Genomic DNA, 22,464 nt, shown 5'->3' with positions numbered 1-22,464 from the left:
GATGGCTTTCGAAAATATATTTTGTTAAAGTATTACTAAATACATAATAAAGAGAAATAGATGTAATCCTCGAAAACCGTTGTTGGCATCTTCTGCTTCTCAGCAACAATTCTCAGGTGAGTCGGCGACACTAACGCGCATGCGCTTTATTGTCTTTAAGCCTCAGCATTATATATTTCCAAATAAATATTTCATATATTTAATATATAGTAATACAAGTTGAGGGTTATTTAAGAAAAGGAAGCCGCTTGACCAACCCGTGATTTTTTTCTCTCAAATATTTGCATGCAGTGCAGGGCTGATGAAATATTTGCATGATGCCACCAAATATGAAAAACTTCAATGCTATCTTGCTTTCCTTTAAAAATATAGTGAATAATAATAGTTTGAATCATAATAATAATGATTATTCTCATAATAACGGTGCAATCAAGGTAAACTCGTAAACTAAAACGACCTACGCCTACGTCATTACAGCGTTCAACTAGCGTTTATTCCAACCAATAGAAATCCAGGTTGGCACCAGGCTTGCGCCTGAACCAATGAGTTCAGCCAATAAAATCAGAGAAGAGGCGGGGAAAATTCTCTGCATTGGTATCTTTCAAGTTTGGTTGAGCTTTGAATGAGGGGCCATCATCCCGCTGGCTCCGAGCTTTTTATCTCCACTGTTTTATTTTACACACGACGGAGCCGTTTAAAATGGAAAATCTGGATCCAGTGAAAGGTAACGAAGCCAGCGCTCATTAATTTTGTCTCGACCGAGGAATAATATTCGAAAGGAGAGGAAGAAAACATGCTGATCATTTGTCGGACAAAGTAGCAATTTTGCTAGCCATCTTTTTCTCGAACTCTCTTTTGAAGCCTAAACAAGAAATACGACTATCACAACTCCTCAAAAACTTTTAACTATAATTTATTTTATATATTAACACAATTTAGAGTAATGCAAACACTGTCTTTTTTACCCTTTGCTATTTCTCTAAGTGTAAACGCATTAGCTTATTCTTTCAGCAGTGTGTGAGTGCGCATGCGCGAAGGTGTTTATTTGGTTTGTGGTGAGAAAGAAGTGATAATGACAAAGACACTTTCCCACAATGATTAAATATTATAGACAAAATATCTCGTGCACAAGGCTCTCCTGGTCGTTATCAGCAACATTGGAGATCTTTGTTGCGTTTTCCGGGGAGTCTGCGTGATTTTTGGAAGGTTACTATCGCGCACCAAAAAGGATGTGCAAAAATGAGTTAATTTGCAAGTGCTTGGTGGTTTTTGTGTGGTGTTGAATAATTTGCATTAGTTATTTGTGTACTGCTTGCAAAAAATGCTATTTTTAATGATTTCTTTTTGCATTGTTTCTAAATGTGCATGGCTGGCTGTTAATTCTTAGTCAAGTAATGCTTACCCCAAAAGTCTGTTAATTCTTAATGAGTAAAAAGGTGAGAGTCATTCAATTTAGTCTTAAGTTTGCTTGTCAGCAATCGAGGTCTCAGCGGTCACATACATTTTATCATCCGCCATGTTGGATTACAAGCAAAAACGGAAGAAAGCACGATTACACATTAATTTTCATATAAATTTAGACAGGGTTTTAAAGACTAGATGCAGGGAAAAGTTGAAGGTAATTGATTACATAGACCTGTATTTTATGAAAAAGGACAAGTTATCACCGGATCTTGGCGTTTACTCTGTCGGACATCATTAACTACTTGATAAAGGACCAACCTTGTACATCCTTGATGAGCTTCAATCCTATAAGATCCTCAACGCATATACAACCTGTTTGTTACTAGCTGGGTGAAAAAAGAAAAAAACAACTGAGATCCAGGGGTGGCAGTAGCTCAGGATGTTGAGCACTCGTCTTGGGATCAAGAGATCGCAGTTCGAATCCTGGCTCCTCCGTGTTACATGTCGAAGTGTCCTTGGGTAAGACACTGAACCCTAATGCCCCCAATTAGCAGGTTGCACGGCCGCTATTGGTGTGAGTGTATGTGTGTGTGAATGGTTAAATGTGAAGCACATTGTAAAGCGCTTTGGGAAGTCTTCATTGACTTGAAAAGTGCTATATAAATGCAGATTATTTCATTTCATCGACGGTCATAATTTACTTCTTGAACAGGTAAGTATTGCAAAGTATATCTGTTTCATTGCCATTACAGGTGATCAGTCTGCCCAATAGGAAGGTTTCTTGTCTCGATTTTCAAATATGAGCACCAAGCAGCACAAAAGCACCATTATCAATACATATATCCCAAAAGTCACTCTGTTATTAGTATGACTGCTTGTAATCCAATATGGCAGCCGCCTGAAAAATCACATGGCCCTTGGAAGCCTCCATCATTAAAGGTGAGGTGCATCGTTTGAGGTCCTTAAAAAGTTAAAGGGATATGGTAAATGGTCTGCATTTATATAGCGCTTTTCAAGTCAATGAAAACCTCCCAAAGCACTTTACAATGTGCTTCACACTTACCCATTCACACACACACTAATAGCGGATATGCAAGGCGCCGACTTGCTTATTGGGGGCATTAAGGATTCAGTGTCTTGCCCAAGGACACTTTGACATATAACACGGAGGAGCCGGGAATTGAACTTGCGATCTCTTGATCTGCTGTCCCTCAAAATGTCAATGGAAAACGTTGTGCTCAGCCCTTGATGGTTAATGGTTTAATACATCTTCTGATGAAGTGCTGACTCCATGACGGAAACTATTTTATATTTTTTTGGAGGGTGGATTCAGCTCAACGTGCATATTCTGTTCATCATGGTTCCAAAATCAGCATTAGCCACTGAAATAACTTGAAAGTAATAATTAAGTGTGGAAAAATCTTCTTTTTTATTGTCATAAATCGCCGAGAGTACTGCCCTAGTTATTGCTTAGACAAGTATATTGCCTCGTTCCATTTAGATAGGTTTCTCAAAGTGTTCTTTATTTATCTAAATTCCCTTGCACAGATTGGCCCGTTTTTTTTTTTCATATATATATAAAAAATGCCTTACCACTCCCCACACGTTTATAAAGTTAACCAATACACTACATTTGTCCCCACCCGAGTTTATTGCAGTCTGACGCCGTTCGGCATTAGCGAGAGAAGGTTAACTCTGGTTTTGATAATGGGATCGGTACCTTCGTATGGGATTAGTGTTTGATTAGTATCAGCATCAACGCAGAAGATTTGTCACCTCTGTTAAGATGGATTAGGTTTTACAGGCTGACCTAGTAACCGGAACATACCCTGCGTTTTGTTTTCACAAACCAGTGAACTCCAATTATAAATATGATCAGTTTTTTTGTTAAGAAGACATGTAAACATTATCTGGTGTAGGATTCATTGGATGTGCCACTTTGTGCTCCCCCGCTTTTGCAAATTCGATCTAACATTGCCCCAAAAAATAATTTCTGGGCTTTTCCCAGATACTAATGTCATGTACATTCTCTCAGAGTCCTTTTATTTGCTGGAGGATTTTAGAAAAACAGCCCAACAGCGCTAAATCCCCCTCTTCCCCCTCCCTTGTTCTCTTTACATCAGATTAAGAGGCTAACTCAAAACACTCGCGTACTCGACGTACATACAACATGTCCTCCATACTCCCCTTCACACCCCCGGTGGTTAAGCGGCTGCTGGGGTGGAAGAAGACTCCGGCAGGAGGCGGAGGAGCAGGAGGTGGCATCGGAGGGGAGCAGAACGGCGGCGGGCAAGAGGAAAAATGGTGCGAAAAAGCTGTCAAGAGCCTGGTGAAGAAGCTGAAGAAGACCGGGCAGCTGGATGAGCTGGAAAAAGCCATCAGCACGCAGAACAGCAACACAAAGTGTGTCACCATACCCAGGTGAGATCATGTTATAAACGATGCTTCTTCTCAAAATATAGCAATTAAAAAAAAAAATCAAACTTAAAAGTAAAGCATTGCCTGACCTTTTGAATACCTCGATTCACTTGGCCCTTGACCAAAATGTTCAAGAATAACTTGCTTTGGGCCAAATCTCAGCTTTCGAATGGCCAGCTTGTGAATGAATCAAGTATAACTCAAAAAGTCAAGGTACGAGAAAGATGGATTTTCAAAGTGATGAAAGAGACCTTACTTTTGAAGCCTGTCGTGGCGAGTTTGAAAAGTTAATGCATAGAATTGCCATGTCAAAGTCAGCTTTCTTGTCAATTCTGCAGCATAAACAGAATTGAAATTGCGTTTCTCTGAGTCGTCAGTGTCTGGAATATTAAAGAAAAAACACTATGCTAGGACACACTACACTAAGACACACATGTAGACAGTTCGACACATAGACAGTACAGACCAATAAGTCAATATGTAATAATAGAAATATTGTCCCACTTATACTTTGCGGTTGTCCGGAAGAGTTAATAAAACACACACATAAGGATAGAGTGAGAACCAACAGTCAAGTCAAGTCATTTTTATTTGTATAGCCCTTAATCACAAAGAGTCTCAAAGGGCTGCAAAGGTTATTACACAGACTATTATTACACCGTCCCCTGATCTGGAACCAACATGAGGGCAAGGAAAAACTCAAAAACCTCAACATGAGGAAAATGAAGAAACCTTGAGAAGGGGCCGCACATGTGGCATCCCCCTTTCAGGATTACCAGACAGCAAAGGATGCTGCAATCACAAATAATACAGAGATATTGTCTTTGTAATCATTCTAGAGTATATCACAAATACTTGATTAAAAAATCGGTTTCACAGCAAGTGTTTCATTGTGATGAGACCTGCTTTCTTTGGAGGAAAGTGCTGGCAAGTTTTTACATTGGGAAGGATACAAAAGATGCCTTCACATGCCACAGAATGTAAATTGTGCCATAACTGGCTTATAGGTTATCATTCTGATTTGATTTATATACCAGTAATGTTTATGTCTACCTGATTAGGACTACATTTGTAATTTTATACAGTTTTTATTTAGAACAAAAATTAAAAATCAGCCCTGCAACCTGGAAATGGATTAAGTTTGAAAGCTGAGGCATCACTATATGGATTGTTTTCCACTTCAGAGCTCGATTTACCTCATCAATAAATGGACAAGGACACAAAACATTTAGTCGAACAAGTCCGTGCACTACAGACTTGAAGGAAAAAAGTTGCACAACCCAAACCACTTCTTCATTAGGGTCACAAACGTTAACCTTGAAGGAGAAGTGAAACCGGACGAAGAAAACCAAGCTTTAAATGTCTGAACACATTTTTGATATTGATGTGGTTTGTATGTGGTGTATGGTTGGGAGGAAATAGGTGGAGATGAAAATGTTGTGGAAGATGTGTGCGAATGCTTAGAAGCATTCGCTGTTATGCATGCAAAGGATGGAAGTTTCAGTGTGCATGCATTGGATTGTCAGTCATATGCCATAAAACACTTAATTTAACTGGTCCAGTCTTGTCTTATTTCATTTACTTTGATGGTGTGCAAAACATGAGACTTATTGTTTATAAATTGCAAAGTACATGATATACTCACAACCAGTGTTCCCTCTAAGCTGTGTGCGTGCGCAATTGTGCGCGTGCGCACAGTCTCGGCGCACAAGCAAATCTAGCCAGCGCACAAAAATGAGGGCTCAAAATTACTTATTAAGAAGCGACTTAAGTCTAAGTTACAGTGCATGAAGGTAAAAATACACGGGTTCCCTTGACGTTGTGTCCTAAATGCTGTATTTTGAAGTCAAACGAAGTTGAGTAAAGTTAGTAGAGTATGTAGAGAACCGGCTTCTTCGGCTCGGTTCACTAAAAGGAACCTGCTCTTTCGGGTCCTAAACGGCTCTTCAGGTTGCTTTTGCTTCTTTCATCCCAACATGACCAAATATTAAGTAAAATTATGCATAAAAATGACTTGAAGGAAGGGGGAATCGAACAAAAAAGAAAAAAATACCAAAATGAAAAAGTAGTGAAAAGCTGAGAAAAAAAGAAACAAAAGGAAGACAGAAAAGAAGAAAAGAAAGAAATGTAGGAAAAAAGTGAGTACAGAACAAAAATAAAGTGACAGCTCGGAATTAAAGGAATTTAAAAAAAAAAAAGTAGAAAAAAACACGGAAAAAAGAAGAAAAAGTTTGTGTTGCATTCTAATAATTTCCAATTATGTCAAGTCAACCTTGTTGCCAACATTGTACTTCCACTAAAAAATGTGATCAAATACAGTTGTGTATCTTGCAACCGACTCAAGAAGCCCCCAAAAATGTGAATATTATGCGACAAAATATATCAGGAAATAAAAAGAAATGGATATATTCTGAAATAATTGTAAGAACAAACGACAGTTAAAGGCCGTACAACCTTTGCAAAAGTAAGTGAGTCAATTCATTCAAAAGAGAAAAATATTTTTGCATTGCCGGAAACTCAGCAAAATGTCACTTGATGTCAAGTTTTGGACATGTTTAATAATTAATTATCTTGCCACACTTGGGATTATGGTTGCCCACTGTAGTTTCAAGCGTTGCTCACCGACTTTGTGTGAACGCTCAGACCCGTAAGGAAAATTACAGGGAACATTGCTCACAACTGTTGACATGTACGTTCATCCTTCTTATTTTGAATGAGACATCACACATGTAGCGTCTTTTATTTTGCCATTCCTGCTCACGTCCTGTACTTTTCTGTGTTTGTGTGCATGTGTGTGTGTTTTTGTGTGTTGCTGTGCGTCCGTAGCAATTGCTCAGATCTTTGGGGTCTTGGGTCAGGCCACATGATAGAGCAGTGGGACTCTTCAGGCATGTACGGATACCCTGACCACAACAGGTGAATACACTCACTTCACGCATTATGGAGGGGACATGTTTTGCCCTCTGATGTTCTCTCGATAACTAGAAACAATTGTGATAATTTGTGTTTATAATGAGCAAAATTGTGTGTGGAGTTTGTGTGTTCTCCCCGTGCGTGCGTGGGTTTCCTCCGGGCACTCCGGTCTCCTCCCACATTCCGAAAACATGCATTTCAGGTGAATTGGCCGCTCCAAATTGTCCTTAGGTGTGAATGAGCGAGTGAGTTGTCTGTCCCCGTGTGCCCTGCGATTGGCTGGCAACCAGTTCAGGGTGACCCCTGCCCACTGCCCGATGATTGCTGGGATGGGTTCCAGCACCCCCGCGACCCTACGTAGGATAAGCGGTGCAGCTAATGAGATGACATGAGAATTAGCAAATTGGGGATGCACTGAAAGGAAAATTCGGGGCTGAAACCGAAAATGTAAAACGCATGGCCCAAAATAAAAATAATATGCTGAAAACATCCATCCATCCATCCATCCATTATCTGTGCCGCTTATCCTCACTAGGGTCACGGGGGTGCTGGAGCCCATCCCAGCTATCCTCAAGCAGTTGGCAGGGACACCCTGAACTGGTTGCCAGCGAGTTGTAAGGGACACAAAGACAGACAACTCACATGCTCATTCATGCCTAAGGACAATATGGACTGACCAGTTAACCTGACATACTTGTATTCAGAATGTGGGAGGTAACTGAGTACCCAGAGGAAACTCACGTAGGTACTGGGAGAATATGCAAACTCCGCATGGGGAGGCTGCGGTAGCGGGAATTGAACCCTGGACCTCTGCACGTAAAAGATAAAAACGATTGGTTAAAAAATTGGTTTCCTCAGACTTGCTTAAAAAAGTACGATAGAAAATGAGAAATACCTGACTGGCAAGGTTGGGTTTTTCGTTCAAGAAAGTCTCATAAAACAAAAAAAAGTTTTTTAAGGACTTTGAAATTATAAAAGTCCTGCAGAAGCTCAGTCTCCACTTTTTTTTTTAGGTACATGTCCATTTAATTATTATATTTTTGGCTTATTCATCTTGAGAATGATTTATATCTTTTCTATTTAAAGTCTCTTTATTACATGTTTTACCCTGGAGTGCCATGTTCAAACAATGTTTCACAACTTTGATATCAATGACAACAAAGACAATATAATTCTAATATTTTTGGAGCTTTTCAAGCTTTTAATGGGGCGGAAAGATCAAAGCAACAAGAAAAAGAGGGATGTAGGGAATTGATGATAATGGAATTGATGATAGTCGGGGATATCTAATCCAAGAAACAAGTTGCACTCGTATAATAGCAAAATAAATACTTGCCGTACTTGGATTAGCACCTCCAATCAGGGTCAAACTGACTATATGTCACACACGTATGTGTTTAATAATTATATTGGATCATATGTAATAAGTGTTAGTTTGTAATTATTAGCCACAAAAACCAATATGCTTTTTTCTGAGTGTGCATAAAGGGGAAAAGCAGCTGCTTACATCAACTCGCCCCTAAGTGAAAGCCAGCTTTGCATGGCTCGCCTCACCTTTGACCAAAAATTCACTCTTTGTCCATTTCGGTGCCAAAACCTCCATGCATACCTTAAGAAAAATAAAATTTAAATAACTTAAACGAGCATTTGCAGTTTCAAATGATATAGAAGCGTGTGTACGCTTGCTCTCAGGTCTTTGGACGGACGTCTTCAAGTATCCCATCGTAAAGGCCTGCCGCACGTCATCTACTGCCGACTGTGGAGATGGCCCGACCTCCATAGCCACCATGAGCTGCGGGCCATTGATAGCTGTCAGTATGCCTTCAACCTCAAGAAGGATGAAGTGTGCGTCAACCCTTATCATTACCAGAGAGTGGAGACGCCAGGTAATCATATTTCAAATGCATGTGTTAATGTAAAGCAGGGGTCAGGAACCTATGGCTCACAAGCCACATGTCTCTCTTTTAGTAAGTTCATATAGCTCGAAGATAAAGTCGTAATGATGTAAATTTCATCTGCAGTTTTTTAATTTCCTTAAGCGCTGAGTTTAGTCTGGTGCGCAAATAGCCAACCTAACGCTAATAAAACGGATGGTTTGGTCCAGTATATTAAGAGCATACTCCCTACTACAGTTTACAGTCAAGGTGCCACACAAACAGACTCCTTTTTGGCTGTATGTCATTAAGGAATGCTTTATATTGAAGTTCATTAAACAATTTGGGTTCACTGTTTATGGTGAAAACCCACAGAAGTAAAAGTAAATACCCAGAAACCTTAGCCAAGCACACAGAGCAATTTAATTGGGTGAGCGGTAGGTGTGGTTGGAGCTATGCGCACTTCTCTCTGCCCAGCGCTGTCTGCACTGAAGTTAAATACATCCTCTTCGTTTGCAGTATTTTGTGACATTTTTACAAAAGAACTCTGCTTGCATTTTGTTTTGAAACCCTTATGATAAAAATGGAGGTCAAAATGAGCTTCAACGATCTTAAAAATTGCAGAGGGAGACAAGTTTAAAGTTGTATATTTGTCAATATGGGACACAGGCTCTGGCATTATTTTTATTTCATACATTTTACATCATCTAACATCACACCGTGTAATAAAATGCGCCGAAAATTTAGATTTGGTCTGGAGAGCCGGTTTGGCAGTTTTGCTGAAATTGGTCCTAAAATATGTGTTATGGCTCTCTCAAAAAACACAATATTTTGCTATTATGGCTCTTTGGGTCAAAAAGGTTCCCGACCCCTTATGTAAAGGATCCATGGAAAATGTTTATGATTCTTGTCCATTTCCACAGTGCTGCCCCCAGTTTTGGTGCCCCGTCATACGGAAATCCTGACTGAGCTTCCGCCTCTCGATGACTTTACTAACTCAATCCCTGAAAACACCAATTTTCCTGCTGGCATTGATCCACCTAATAACTACATACCAGGTATGTAAAGCGTGGCAACCACTGAAAGGTATTTATTTAGAATTGAATTGTCTTTATTGTCATCGATTAAATCATGGTTTACATTGTTTAACAACGAGATTAGACGTAGCACTCACGGAAAAACCCGTAAACCATATTTAAAATATATAGATAGTCTAGGGTGAAAATATTTACAAAGTGTATGTACATCAGATGGAATGGAATTAGAAAGAATATGAGTATTCATTTTTCTCTACATTGTCAAGATTTAAACATTTGTTGTGCTTATTTATGTCTGTGATAGTTTTACAAAACTTTGCGAGAAGGCCTTTTACAGAAATACCGTAAATTCTGGACTATAAGCCGCTACTTTTTTCCCTGACTTTCAACCCTGCACCTTATTCAGTGATGCGGCCAATTTATGTAATTCTTCTAACGGCCGCCAGCGGCGCTCGAGTGTTGCTACCATTAACTGCCCTGTCAAAGCTACATTTTTATTATTAAAGCTTTGAAAACTCTCTCGGTGTACCGTCTTTCTTTGTAAATATGTGTAACCCATGTATAATATGTATTTGCAACTGTATATTTTTGTAATGTATTTATTTGTATTCATTTTAGACACTTATTCTGATATGTTTTGCACGTTCGAACGAAAAATGAGGGGCAGAACAAACGCGGGGTGCCGAGTTTAAGTGGGGACCGCTAAAGGTGAGGGACAGACAAGGAAAGAAGAAGGGGTAAAAAGTTGGTTGGAGAAAAAGGAGTTGCGTCAGTTAATGTTGTTCATCTGATATATTTTTCCCACCCTTACCTTTGGAAGTATACACTTTTTTCCTTGGATTACTCTCAACGGGACCCGGACTCTGCAGGTCTGCATCAAACCTTATGTACTGGTATCATTTTCCGTTCATTTTGCCGGCTGTGATTTTTGGACTGTGGACTTTAATGAAGGACATACAGTTTCAATTACGGGACTTGAACTCGAGTTTGGGTTAATTTTGTGTTTGTGTTACATGCGTGCGGCTTATATACAGGTGCGGCTTGTGTATGTACAAAATCGGTTCACCTCTTAAAATGGTGGGTGCGTCTTATAATCAGGTGCGCTCTATAGTCCGGAATTTACGGTACTTTATTTATTTGGTATCTGCAAAGATTTTACTTCTCGAGATTCCCTAAAAAGATTTAGTAACGAATGCTCTTGCATAAAAAAAATAGAGGGGTTAAATGTTTAAAAATAGATAGGCCGTGTTTTCAGTATTAATGTTTGGAAGTTTGTGGATGATGGGAAAAGGTTAATTTCCATACAGGGTAAAATTACTGTTTGGTCCCTTGGAAATAATATGTTTGGCAGTTGTTTTTCTTACTTCCAAAGAAACTTTTACATTCACATATCCATTTTTTATTTTGATACAAATCTTTATAATGGAAGAATAATCCGACACGCTTCTTACAAACTCATCAATCCCTTATGATCATTTTTTATGTAAATCTTACAGAGACTCCTCCGCCTGGCTACATCAGTGAAGATGGTGAGGCCAGTGACCAACAGATGAATCAAAGCATGGAATCTGGTAAGCTAATGAAGTTGGCAAAGTCGGCATTCATATTGGTCTTGACTATAATCGTATTAACAAATGATTGCATTCATTTTTGTGTCGCGTTAGGCTCACCAGAGGAACTGTCACCTAACAATTTGTCACCCGTCAGCCACGGCCTGGGTATATCCACTTCGGTTTTATTCATGTATTTCCTGCAATTGTGTTGGGAGTTTCTAGAGTTCTATTGAATTTGTTCTCTGGATGAGGAATGGAAATTTACAAAGTGGCTTTTATCCAACAGACCTTCAGCCAGTAACCTACAGCGAACCAGCTTTCTGGTGTTCCATAGCCTACTATGAGCTCAACCAGCGCGTTGGAGAAACTTTCCACGCTTCGCAGCCTTCTCTCACCGTGGACGGCTTCACCGACCCCTCCAACTCTGAACGCTTTTGCCTGGGACTTCTCAGCAACGTCAACAGGAACGCCACTGTTGAAATGACCAGGAGGCATATAGGTAGCCATGATCCACTTTCCATGCCTAAAAACATGTCTGAGGTCGTTTTTTTTTCCCTTTCGATCCAACCTGCAGGCCGCGGAGTGAGGTTGTATTACATCGGAGGAGAGGTGTTCGCTGAGTGCCTCAGCGATAGTGCTATTTTTGTCCAGAGTCCCAACTGCAACCAGCGATATGGGTGGCACCCTGCCACTGTTTGCAAGATACCTCCAGGTCTTTACATTTTATACATTTTATAATGGTCCAGATTATTACCAGGTTACAACCAGTGTTCCCCCTAATGCAATGCGCACTGCTCGCAGATTCTCAGCGCACAAGAAAATCTAGCCAGCGCACACAAATGAGGGCTCAAAATTACTAATTAAGAAGCGACGTAAGTCAAAGTTACAGTGCATGAAGGTAAAAATACACGGGTTCCCCTGACCTTGTGTCCTAAATGCGGTATTTTGAAGTCGAGTCCAAGTAGAACAAAGTTAGTAGAGTTTGTCGAGAACCGGCTTCTTCGGCTCGGCTCACTAAAAGGAACCGGCTCTTTCGGGTCCTAAATGGCTCTTCAGGTTGTTTTTGCTTCTTTAATCCCAACATGACCAAATATTATGTAAAATTATGCACAAAATGACTTGAAGGAAGGGAGGAATAGAACAAAAAAGAAAATGAAAAAGTGGTGAAAAGAAAAATTTAGAAAAAAGCCAGAAATAAAGAAAAGAAGGAAATGTAGGAAAAAAGTAAATAAGGAACAAAAAGAAAAAAGTATCAGCTCGGAAAAAATAAACACAATGAGATTTTTTTTAAAGGAATTTAAAAAAACTGTAGAAAAAAAACACAGAAAAAAGAAGAAAAAGTTTGTGTTGCATTCAAATAATTTCCAATGATATCAAGTGAATCTTGTTGGCAACATTGTACTTCCACTAAAAATGTGATTAAGTACAGTTCTGTATCTTACAACGGACTAAATAAGCCCCCCAAAATGTTAGTATTATGCGACAAAATATATCGGGAAATTAAAAGAAATGGAAATCTTGTGAAAGAATTGTTGTAAAAACAAATGACGTTTGTAGGCCGTACAACCTTTGCAATAATGCATTAGTCAATTCATTCAAAAGTGAAAAATGTTTTTGCATTGCCGGAAACTCAGCAAAATGTAATGTGATGTCAAGTTTTGAACATGTTTGATAATTAGTTATCTTGCCACACTTGGGATTATGGTTGCTCACTGTAGTTTCAAGCGTTGCTCACCGACTTTGTGTGAACGCTCAGACCCGAGGAAAATTACAGGGAACATTGGTTACAACCATTTTTTTTAGTCAGTTAACCATGCGTGTGCCTTCTTGGTATTTCTTCATATTCTCAAGCTTTCTTTTCATAGTCTTTTTGCTTCTCTATTTAGCAAGTCTTGGGACCCATATCTAAGCAAATTAACCCTCATGTTGTCCTCGCGTCAAAATGACCTGCCATTATGTTGTTAAAAAATACCACGAAAAATCCTTTAAATTATGTTTATTCAACTGTTATGACTTTGCCTAGATTGGTCTCAACAGTGGGGGAAAATGTGTTTTTTATTCACATTTGAATGCAAGCTCTTAAAGCAATTCCAAAGAAGTGGTCCTTAAAATGAAGACAACCTTTATTTGATGAGATTTTGAATGAAATGAAGAGAAAAAGGGAGCATTTTGGGAATGAGTTTAGCCAATAGCGTTCAGCATCTTTAGGGCTCAAACCAATCGCAGGTCAGCATTTTATATGACGCATCCAATCGCAGACAGGCGTCTTAGAGACGTATGAGCAGGGTTGGGTAGGGTTACTTTAACTTGATTACTTTCAATTATTTTTGGATTACTATAATACCAAATATGCTAATAAAAGACAAAAAAAAACTAAAGATGAATAAAATTATGACTCAACACGTGGTAAGCTTTCTCTCCTGGCTTTGATCTCTTGGATCTCCGGCAAAATGAACATAAAATGCGACAGAAACAAAATGAAAATGAATCCAAACAGCTTGCCAACATCATTTTTGCCGTTCCATGTGTTCCGTTACTCCCCAAGCCTGCACAAAATTTAGTCATTTTATTCCTATTTAGTTTCTTTTGTCTTAGCATATTTGGTATTGGAGTAATCCAAAAGTAGTTGAAAGTAATCAAGTTAAAGTAACCCTACCCAACCCTGCGTATGAGACAGGTGACTTGCTCAAAAATCGCATAGGTGTTTTACGCTGGGATAAATGCCCTCACGAGGAGCCGAAAAAAAAACTGTTTTCCACATTGTAACATGAATATATCGTAGATAATAACGATCGGAACAGTGCTTCTTGGAAAAAACAAGCTCTCGAAGAAGAGTAAGCAAGCTCTCCACAACATGACTTGTTTTTACAGCAAATAGACTCACCCACACAAGCTGACTAATCTGTACCCGTGCAATTGTGAACATTTCATTCTTGGCAAAAGCGACGGCGCTAAAGGCCTCATTCTACGGTGTGGGTTTGCCTCCCCCTGTGGATAATCCATGCTGTGGATATTGTGGACAGTTTCCGTCTTTTGCAGCATCATCAACTAATTTCCTTTGCAAATCAGATCAAGTCTAATCACTGATCTCATCTCCAGGCTGCAATCTGAAGATTTTTAACAACCAAGAGTTTGCTGCACTACTGGCACAGTCCGTCAATCAAGGCTTCGAGGCGGTCTACCAGTTGACCAGGATGTGTACCATCAGAATGAGCTTTGTCAAAGGATGGGGGGCTGAATACAGGTATGTGGCCCTTTTTATTTCAATTTAAAAAAAAATGAAAGTAATCATTTAATCTAATTGTGCAAAATTAAAACTGAAAGTTTGCTTCCGGTAAATTGTGTTCGTGTTAGCTTCAGGGATGCTCAAAAATTCCCAGACCGATTTCTATCAGATAATAACAAAATAAGTTGACATGCTTATACGTCCTGTAGTTTAAAAAAATAACGCTATTTGTTCACTCAGACCCACACCATTAAATTTGCTACGATAAACTAATTTTCAGGTTGTTTTTACCAGCACTTAACAATGTATTTGTAAATGTGAACAAAATAAGGAAACACAACAACAATTATCATTTTATTTCTACTATTTTTGGAAGAACGTGCTCATTTCAAGTGTTATAACTATACTTTATACTCTATACTTTATACTTGAAATACTGTATCATTCATAGTATTAACTGTTATTTTTTTTCTTCCATTTTTATTAACTAATTGTTTAAAAAGTAACAACTAAAATAAGCAAAGTTGTCCCATATGGTAGTTGGTAGATAATACTGCAAGTTACCTTTTTTGTGTTTAGTTTTTGTTTTGTTTTTAAATACAATCTGCAGTATCATTTTTTTTAAATAACATTCTACTGTAAAACGTTTTTTGAGATTTTTGTAATATATTTATGTTTGTTGTCAAAGAATAACCAAATAAGTGCTCAAGGTTTTCACTGACTCTAGGATGAAAATGGCGAAAGTAAGAAATGTTTTAAATACAGTCCAATCACCAGCCCAAACCCCCAAAAAGAACAGTGTATTTGAACACGTCTTACAAAGTCACGTGCTTGTACGCGCAAAACAAGAAGCTCGACAAAGGCTACAATGATGATTTGAGCCAAAAGATTTAGCTTCAGCAAGTGGAATATTTTCTAATTATTGATGTCACCTTTTAAGTTTATAATTATTAAAAAGAAACTGTTATAGTGCTTTTCCCCACTCAACACCCTAGAACGTAACAATATGAATAAATATGAAAGACAAAATTATATTCAAGGTAGACATGATTTTTTTTTCTTATTTTACTCTATTCATATTTAAAAGTTATGTTCCTGCTGTGATTATCGTTATTTGTTTTTCATTTTTTTAATGCTTGATAGAAAACATACTACATTTACATACAAAAATTTAATTGCATCGTTGTGTAACATTTTAATCAGATGCACAACAATAAAGAAAATAAATAAACATGCCAGGGGAGAAAACCTGCGTTACATACAAATACATAAATGTTCACAAATATGATCAGTTTTAATGGCCTTTTGTTTGGGGGAAAAGCTTGATGGACCAAATATATTGATTTTATTTCACATTGAAAAGTAATGAAAGACATTTTAATGCCCATGGATTTGCACTTATGAATGTAAAATTGAGCTAGAATGAAAATGTTCAAAACGTATTATCTTTCCAAAATAATTCAAATTCATTGTCAATCTTATCAGCAATAAAATCACAAATTTCAGACCAAAATAGTTTCACTAAGGGGCAGTCTCAAAATAAATGTGTAATTGTTTCAGGGTCCACAGAACAAAATTGTACAATTTTGTTAACGTCAATATCTTTAATAATATGCACTCTGTAGGGGTAAATTCTGTTAAATTTTTTCACACTTCATTTTTCTCATGTTGAGGTTTTTGAGTTTTTCCTTGCCCTCATGTAGATTTTAGATCAGGGTATAGTGTGATAACAGTCTGTGGTTTGCAATCATCCACGGTCTGTGCAGCCCTTTGAGACTTTGTGATTAAGGGCTATACAAAAAACATAACTTGACTTGACTAACAGCAGTTCGGTAACAATCTGTTATCGTGGTTTTTCTTGCTCTCCCACTAGACGGCAGACGGTGACCAGCACCCCCTGCTGGATCGAGCTGCATCTCAACGGCCCCCTCCAGTGGTTAGACAAGGTGCTGACCCAGATGGGCTCCCCTTCCGTGCGTTGCTCCAGTATGTCCTAAACAGGTCGGAGAAACTTGAGCGCCATCCAGAACATTTCAACCCTGAGGAAATGCGCACAAAAAGGACCTCAAGAATGAGAGCGGCGCGGAATGTAAAAAGATCAAGCCTGACGATTGACCTCGGGCCGACATTCCAACAATCACCTCGGACCTAAGAAACCACGTCTGCATATCCAAAAGGGACGATGGTGACGTCCATTCCCGTTTCAGGTATTTTAACAGAGGTGCTGAAACACTCTGGGAAACTGGATTCATTGTCAAGAGTTTCAGTTTACACACTCGCAGTCCGGCTGCCGCTCTGGATCCCCTTTTTTTCGGTTTCGTGACCAAAGCTCCGTTCGATTCCTTTTTTTCTCGCTGCGAAGGCTAAATATTCTAATCGGAACACCAAGTGATCACAATCGCTCTCTTCTTTCCTCACTCTGAGCAAATGCATTCCAACAATTTAACATTGTAAAAAGAGGATCAAGAAAATGTGCAACATGGTCTCAATGTCGCCCCCAGCTGTTAAACAATCAAAATGACGGCCGTGTTGAAATGTTATTTTTAAACACTCGCAGTCTGACTGTCACAGAAGTTTCTCGGTTTCATGACCAAAGAGCCTTTCCATTCGATGGTTGTTTCTTGGTCGTTTCCTTCTCATTGTGTTGGTCGCATCAAGAAATCTTGTAGAAATAGAACGTCGCCTCAATGTCGCCCCCAGCTGTTCAACAGTTGAAATGACGTCCTCGTGTCAATGTTTTATACTCACTCTGGATTTACCTTCAAAGAAAAAACTGCTTCTCGGTTTTCCGACCAAAGTCGCGCTTTATTTCTTGATGGTTTTATGGTCGTTTCCTTCTCGGTGTATGCGTGATCGCGAAAGCTAAACATTTGACTCAGAACACAAAGCGATCACACTCCTTCCTCACTTTGGTCAACACCATTCCACCATCTTTGTATTCTAAGAGGATTAAACAAAACTACAGAAATGGAACGAAGTCTCAATGTCGCCCCCAGCTGTTAAACAGTCAAAATGACGGCCGTATGTCAATGTTTTGTACACTCGCAGTTAAACTGCCACCCGAAAAAAAAGTTTCTCGGTTTTATAACCAAAGTAGCGCTACATTTCGAAGTCCTTTTCTTTCTCACTCCATTCTCACATTTTATACAGAACAGAAGCGAACAGACTGATGCTCCCCCTTCACTCTGTTCAGTGCCATTCGACCATCTTTATATTCTATTTGGAGGATAAAGAAAACCCGCAAAAAGGAGAATGTAGTTCAAAGTCGCCCTTAAGCTATTCAACAGTCAAAATGACCCGTACGTAAATGTCCCTCTCCATGATTATGCACGATTTCCCGTTAATCCCCCCAAAAAATCCTCCAACGTAGGATTTTTCGAACAATCGCCCGAAAATCTAAAAATTGCACTGCCCCAAATGATGCACCGTTACAAAACAAGTTGCCTTTAATGTAAAATACAACAAGAAATGCTTTTAAATTGTACAGAATGTTAACCCCCTCTCAATATATTTTTCGAATTGTCGTTTATTTTGTCTGAGCTTAATTGGAGTTAGCGTTAGATTTTTCCCAACACAATTCTATTAAAGCTTTAAGTATTATCCCAAGCGATTTTTACCGCACATTTTTGTGCTTTTACTCAAGATTTTTTTTGCTACAAAAATATATAAATATATACAAATGAATTCTATCTCGTTTGCCCGATAAACTCGGAATGTTGAGCTAGCATGCTAATGCTAAACATTGTCCTGAATATTGTATATATTTTTCTTTAAGATCCATTTTCAAATTTGAACCTCTCGATAAAAGGCGGAGACTTGGACCTAGAATTCCCATTTGTCCCAAAGACGATCAATGCCAGTTTGTACTGACTAGAAGAAAATGGCTACCATGTATGGCGGTTAAATTCTGCGTTTTTTTTAAAAATGTTTTTTAATGTTTTTAGGAAATTTTCGGCACAAATCCATTTCTTTCCCCCAACAAAGCGTCGAGCAATACCGGATCCCATTTCAATCTTTGTGTAAAATAGAATTGTTTGAATTCCAGTGTTATTTCAATCTCATCTTCGCGTCTCGGGACCCCGTAAATACGTCGTATTCCAGACTCGTTGTTTACAGACTGCAATACGTCGATGTACAAAATATTCAAACGATCAATTTTTAATAGTTTTTCCTCATCGAGCCGGTCGAAAAATTTCCATTTGTATGCAATCATTCTTACCTGTACATGACTTTTTCCCACTCGGTGTTTATCGCTTCTTCGTATCTCCGATACAGTTTCAACTCGTTCGGGGCCAGCCTAGTTTCGGTATCGTGAAACTTTGACGGTTATGGCCGTCAATGGCAGGGAATGAGTTATTTTTTTTCTTCGTGGGAATATTCAACTGGACTTTTCAATGCAAAGACGAGTCTGTGTATCGGTGAGACTTTCGATTCTTTTTTTCCCCTATGCATTGACGTCGGATTGTATTCTCGAAAGTATTTTGAAAATCTGTCGGTGTTTACCTTGTCGATTCGGTCGTTAGAAGTGCTGGTTACTGAGTAAACTTGAGGTTAATCGTAGTTGTCGGAGTTAAAGCTTTAACTCTGAGTGCACACAATTAACTCATTGTGTGCATATTGTCAGCAAGCATTTGTGCTTTGTAATTTGAAACATTCTGGTAAGTATTTTCAAATATATTGTACTTTGTTTCTTTAACTATAATTTTGAAATTAAAGCTTTAACTTTGATAGCTCCAAATTAATAACCAGTGTGTCTTTATAGCAAGCAGGTCTTTGTGTTTTGTTTTTTTAAAACATACTGTTCATACTGCAGGTGTTATCCTAAATTGTGATTTTTGAGTTAAAGCTTTAACTCTCAAAGCATCAAATTTACGACCATCGGTGGCATTGACAGCGAGCCTTTTATTTTCAACTTTGAAAACATTTTTCGATCGTATTTTTAAAACGTATTTGTTTCGATCATTACAGGTGTTGTTAATAGTTAACTCAAGTTGAAACAGGATTCATTTTTCGATAAAGCTTTGAAAAAAATTATCTCCACTTGCTTCAAAACGTACTGTAGGTTTTCCGTTGTTGATTTGATCATTTCAAGTACTCTTAAAAGTTTAAATGGTTGAACTTGAGTTAAATCAGTGTTTTTTGTTAAAGCTTTAACTCCAATACCAAATTATACCACTGAAATTTATTGTATTATGTATTTTCAAAGAACACTGTCGGGGTTTGCTTTGCTGAGTTGATTATTACAAATGCTGTTAAAAGTTAACTTGAGTTGAGTCATCCTTTTGGGTTAAAGCTTTGACAGCAACAGATTAACTGTCACTTTGAAAGAAATTATCTGAATTATTTTCAACACAAACTAGGTTTTTTACTTGTTCATCAGATAATAATGAGTGCTGTTTAAGTTGTAATAGAGGTAACTCAAGTAAAATCACATTTTTTTGAGTTAAAGCTTTAACTCTGACAACACCAAATTAATTACCATAGTGTCCGCAGGCCTTTTGTATTTTCTTTTTGAAACTTCTTCTTTGAAGTATTTCCAAAGTGTACCTGACGATCAAAACAAGTGCTGGTAATAGAGTTAACTCAAGTTGAATCATATTTTTTGAGTTAAAGCTTTAACTTTGACAGCAGAAATTAACTACCACTTTGAAACCGAGTCTTTTAAGTTTTTTTAAAAAGATACTGTTGGAGCGTTCCTTGTTGATTCGATATTATGAGTCTTGTTCAAAGTTAACAGAAAAAAACTCAAGTTCAATCATAATTTCTGCGTTAAAGCTTTAACTCCGACAGCACCAAATTTATTTTTAAAACACACTGTTTTTTAGAATATTACAAGTGCTATTCAAAGTTAAAGATCTAATTGAGTTAATTTTGAATTGAAATTCACATTTTGATCTCCAGCTTTAACTTTGACCGCAGCAAATTAATTAAACCAATTATTTGAAGTGTTTTCAAAGCGTACCTGTAGGTGGTTCTATGATTGATTCGATCAAAACGAGGACTGCTAACAGGGTAAACTCGAGTTAAAGCTTTAAACTTCGACAAAAGTAAATGAAATTAATGGAATTAATTTCAAAACCTACTGTTGTTGATCTTTCCCTTGTTTGATTATGACGAGTGCTGTTAAAAGTCGAGTTAACTGTCGTTGAACCACAAATCTCGACTTAAGCTTTAACTCGGACAGCACTATACTAACTAGCTTTGTGTGCATATTGCCAGTAAGTCTTTGTGCCACGTTTTTCAGAAATTCTCGAAATTTGTTTGACAAAGAACGAAAGTTTTTCTGTCGGGCGATTTCTTATTCCGAATCATCTCTTGTTTTGTTGTATAGTTATTATGATTTTTTTCTTTTGATGCTACATTATTGCTTTTTTTTTCTCTCCGCGTACGGTGCGGCGGATAAGCTGCCAGGATATTCTTCAAACACTGAACTTCATTCACGTTCCAGTTATGAACAAGCCACTTTTTTTTTGACTGTACACTAATAAACGTGTTATGACTCGAAATGCGTCGTTTGTTTGTGTTTATATCATTTTTTAGTAAACAAGATCAGATCACGTATCTGCATTAGGTGAGAAAAACCTTTTGTTTTCCTCTAAAACAGTGGAAAAAATAGGTAATATAAAAAAAATCCCCTGTTTTTTTCCCCCTTTTCTATAATAAAGTGCAATTGCACCTTCACTACGCTAGATGGCAGTGTATTGTTTACATTTAGCCTCCATGCAGTGCATTAGCACAGTATTTGCATTAAGCCAAATGAAGCAGGGGTGTCAAACTCAACTCTGGGGCCACACGATAGAACAAACATTCTGTTGGGGGCCGGACTAGTAGATTAAAGAGAAAGAAAAAGAGTAGATAAAGAAAAAAGAGAAAGAGGGAGGGAAAAGGAGAGAGGGCGGTACAAAGAAAGAATAAAGGGAGAGAACGTGAGAAACAAAAGAGATAAAAAAGTCGTGAGAGAGGGGGAAAAGAAAGGGAGAGGAAGAAAGAAATCCAAAGAGAAATAGAAAGACAGAAGGAGATAAAAGAGAGCGAAGGGTAGGAAGAGAAAAGGAAGTTAGAGCAAAATAAGTTAAAAACACACAGAGAAAGAGACAAAGGAAGAGAAAAAGAGAGACACAGAGAGTGAAAGAGACAGAGAGTGGGAGAAAAGGGGTGTAAAAGAGAGAGAAAGAAATACAAGTACAATATCTTAGTGAGAGGCACCTGGCTTTGGCAACATCAAGTTGACATATTTCAACCTGCAGCTCGTTTTTCTCTTGCGCTTCTCTGAGCATTGTCTCGCGGGCCGGATTCAATCGCTTAGCGAGCCTGATCTGGCCCGCGGGCCGCCTGTTTGACACCTGTGCCCTAGGGTGACCCCATGAAAAAAACAACGTATACGGAGACAGGTTAAGAGAAACTGGGTAAAGAGATTAACAAAATTCTCTTCCCATAGCACTTCACTGTGATCTTGGAGGGAGATTGGCTTGCTATTTTAAAAATTTTGGCAGTGGACAGCACAAAGCCAAATAAATTAAGCTGTCACTAACCAGGCGGATAAGACGCTTGACTTTTTACTCAGCGAAATTGTGCCGAGATTTTTTTTCAAGGGGAGCTTGACAGGAAACTAGTCTAAGGTTTACAAAATTACGATAAAAGTTTAGTAATGCACGCACCTAAATATAAGTCACACTTTTGAAATCGCGTTTTTTTTGTGCACCTTATAGTCTAAAAATTGCCATCTGAGATTCTGGAGATTTATGGTTATTTCTCGTAATTTTTTCCCCCAAAATTATACTATTCTAAGTGGATTCTTGTAACAAAACGTCAATAATTGAAACATAATTAACAAACCATTTCAATTTTCAAATATTTTTTTCAGACATTTCCTACGATTGAATCGGATTTCATATTTTATTTTGAAATGTCCGTATAACATCAGGATTTGAGTTAAAAAATTTACCCAATCGGATTAAAGGCACAGCATGTGTCACTTGGCCGCTAGATGTCGCTGTATTGTGAAAACGAGTGCTAAATAGCGCAATGAAGAATTCAAA

The 22,464-nt window shown here is 38.2% G+C and overlaps 1 protein-coding gene across 2 annotated transcripts; it reads left to right on the top strand.

The window, feature by feature from the left end:
* Positions 1-599: 599 nt before the first annotated feature.
* smad2 (SMAD family member 2) lies at positions 600-20,931 on the top strand. 2 transcript variants are annotated; one of them, XM_088320333.1, is made up of 11 exons: positions 600-724; positions 3,528-3,825; positions 6,649-6,738; positions 8,428-8,621; positions 9,533-9,667; positions 11,143-11,217; positions 11,311-11,364; positions 11,486-11,698; positions 11,774-11,911; positions 14,299-14,443; positions 16,299-20,931. In XM_088320333.1, exons 2-11 carry the CDS (start codon positions 3,575-3,577, stop codon positions 16,420-16,422), a joined length of 1,419 nt encoding a protein of 472 aa, XP_088176459.1. In that variant the 5' UTR covers positions 600-724; positions 3,528-3,574; the 3' UTR covers positions 16,423-20,931. The 2 variants fall into 2 exon arrangements, with proteins under 2 accessions (XP_088176459.1, XP_088176460.1); XM_088320334.1 differs by lacking the exon at positions 6,649-6,738.
* The last annotated feature ends 1,533 nt before the right edge of the window (positions 20,932-22,464 follow it).

This window comes from Urocampus carinirostris, chromosome 16 (assembly GCF_059441175.1).
Source record: "Urocampus carinirostris isolate Australia breed hairy pipefish chromosome 16, RoL_Ucar_1.0, whole genome shotgun sequence".
NCBI lineage: Eukaryota > Metazoa > Chordata > Actinopteri > Syngnathiformes > Syngnathidae > Urocampus > Urocampus carinirostris.
Note: the sequence above shows the minus strand (reverse complement) of the source record. Positions and strands in the feature narration are given on the sequence as shown.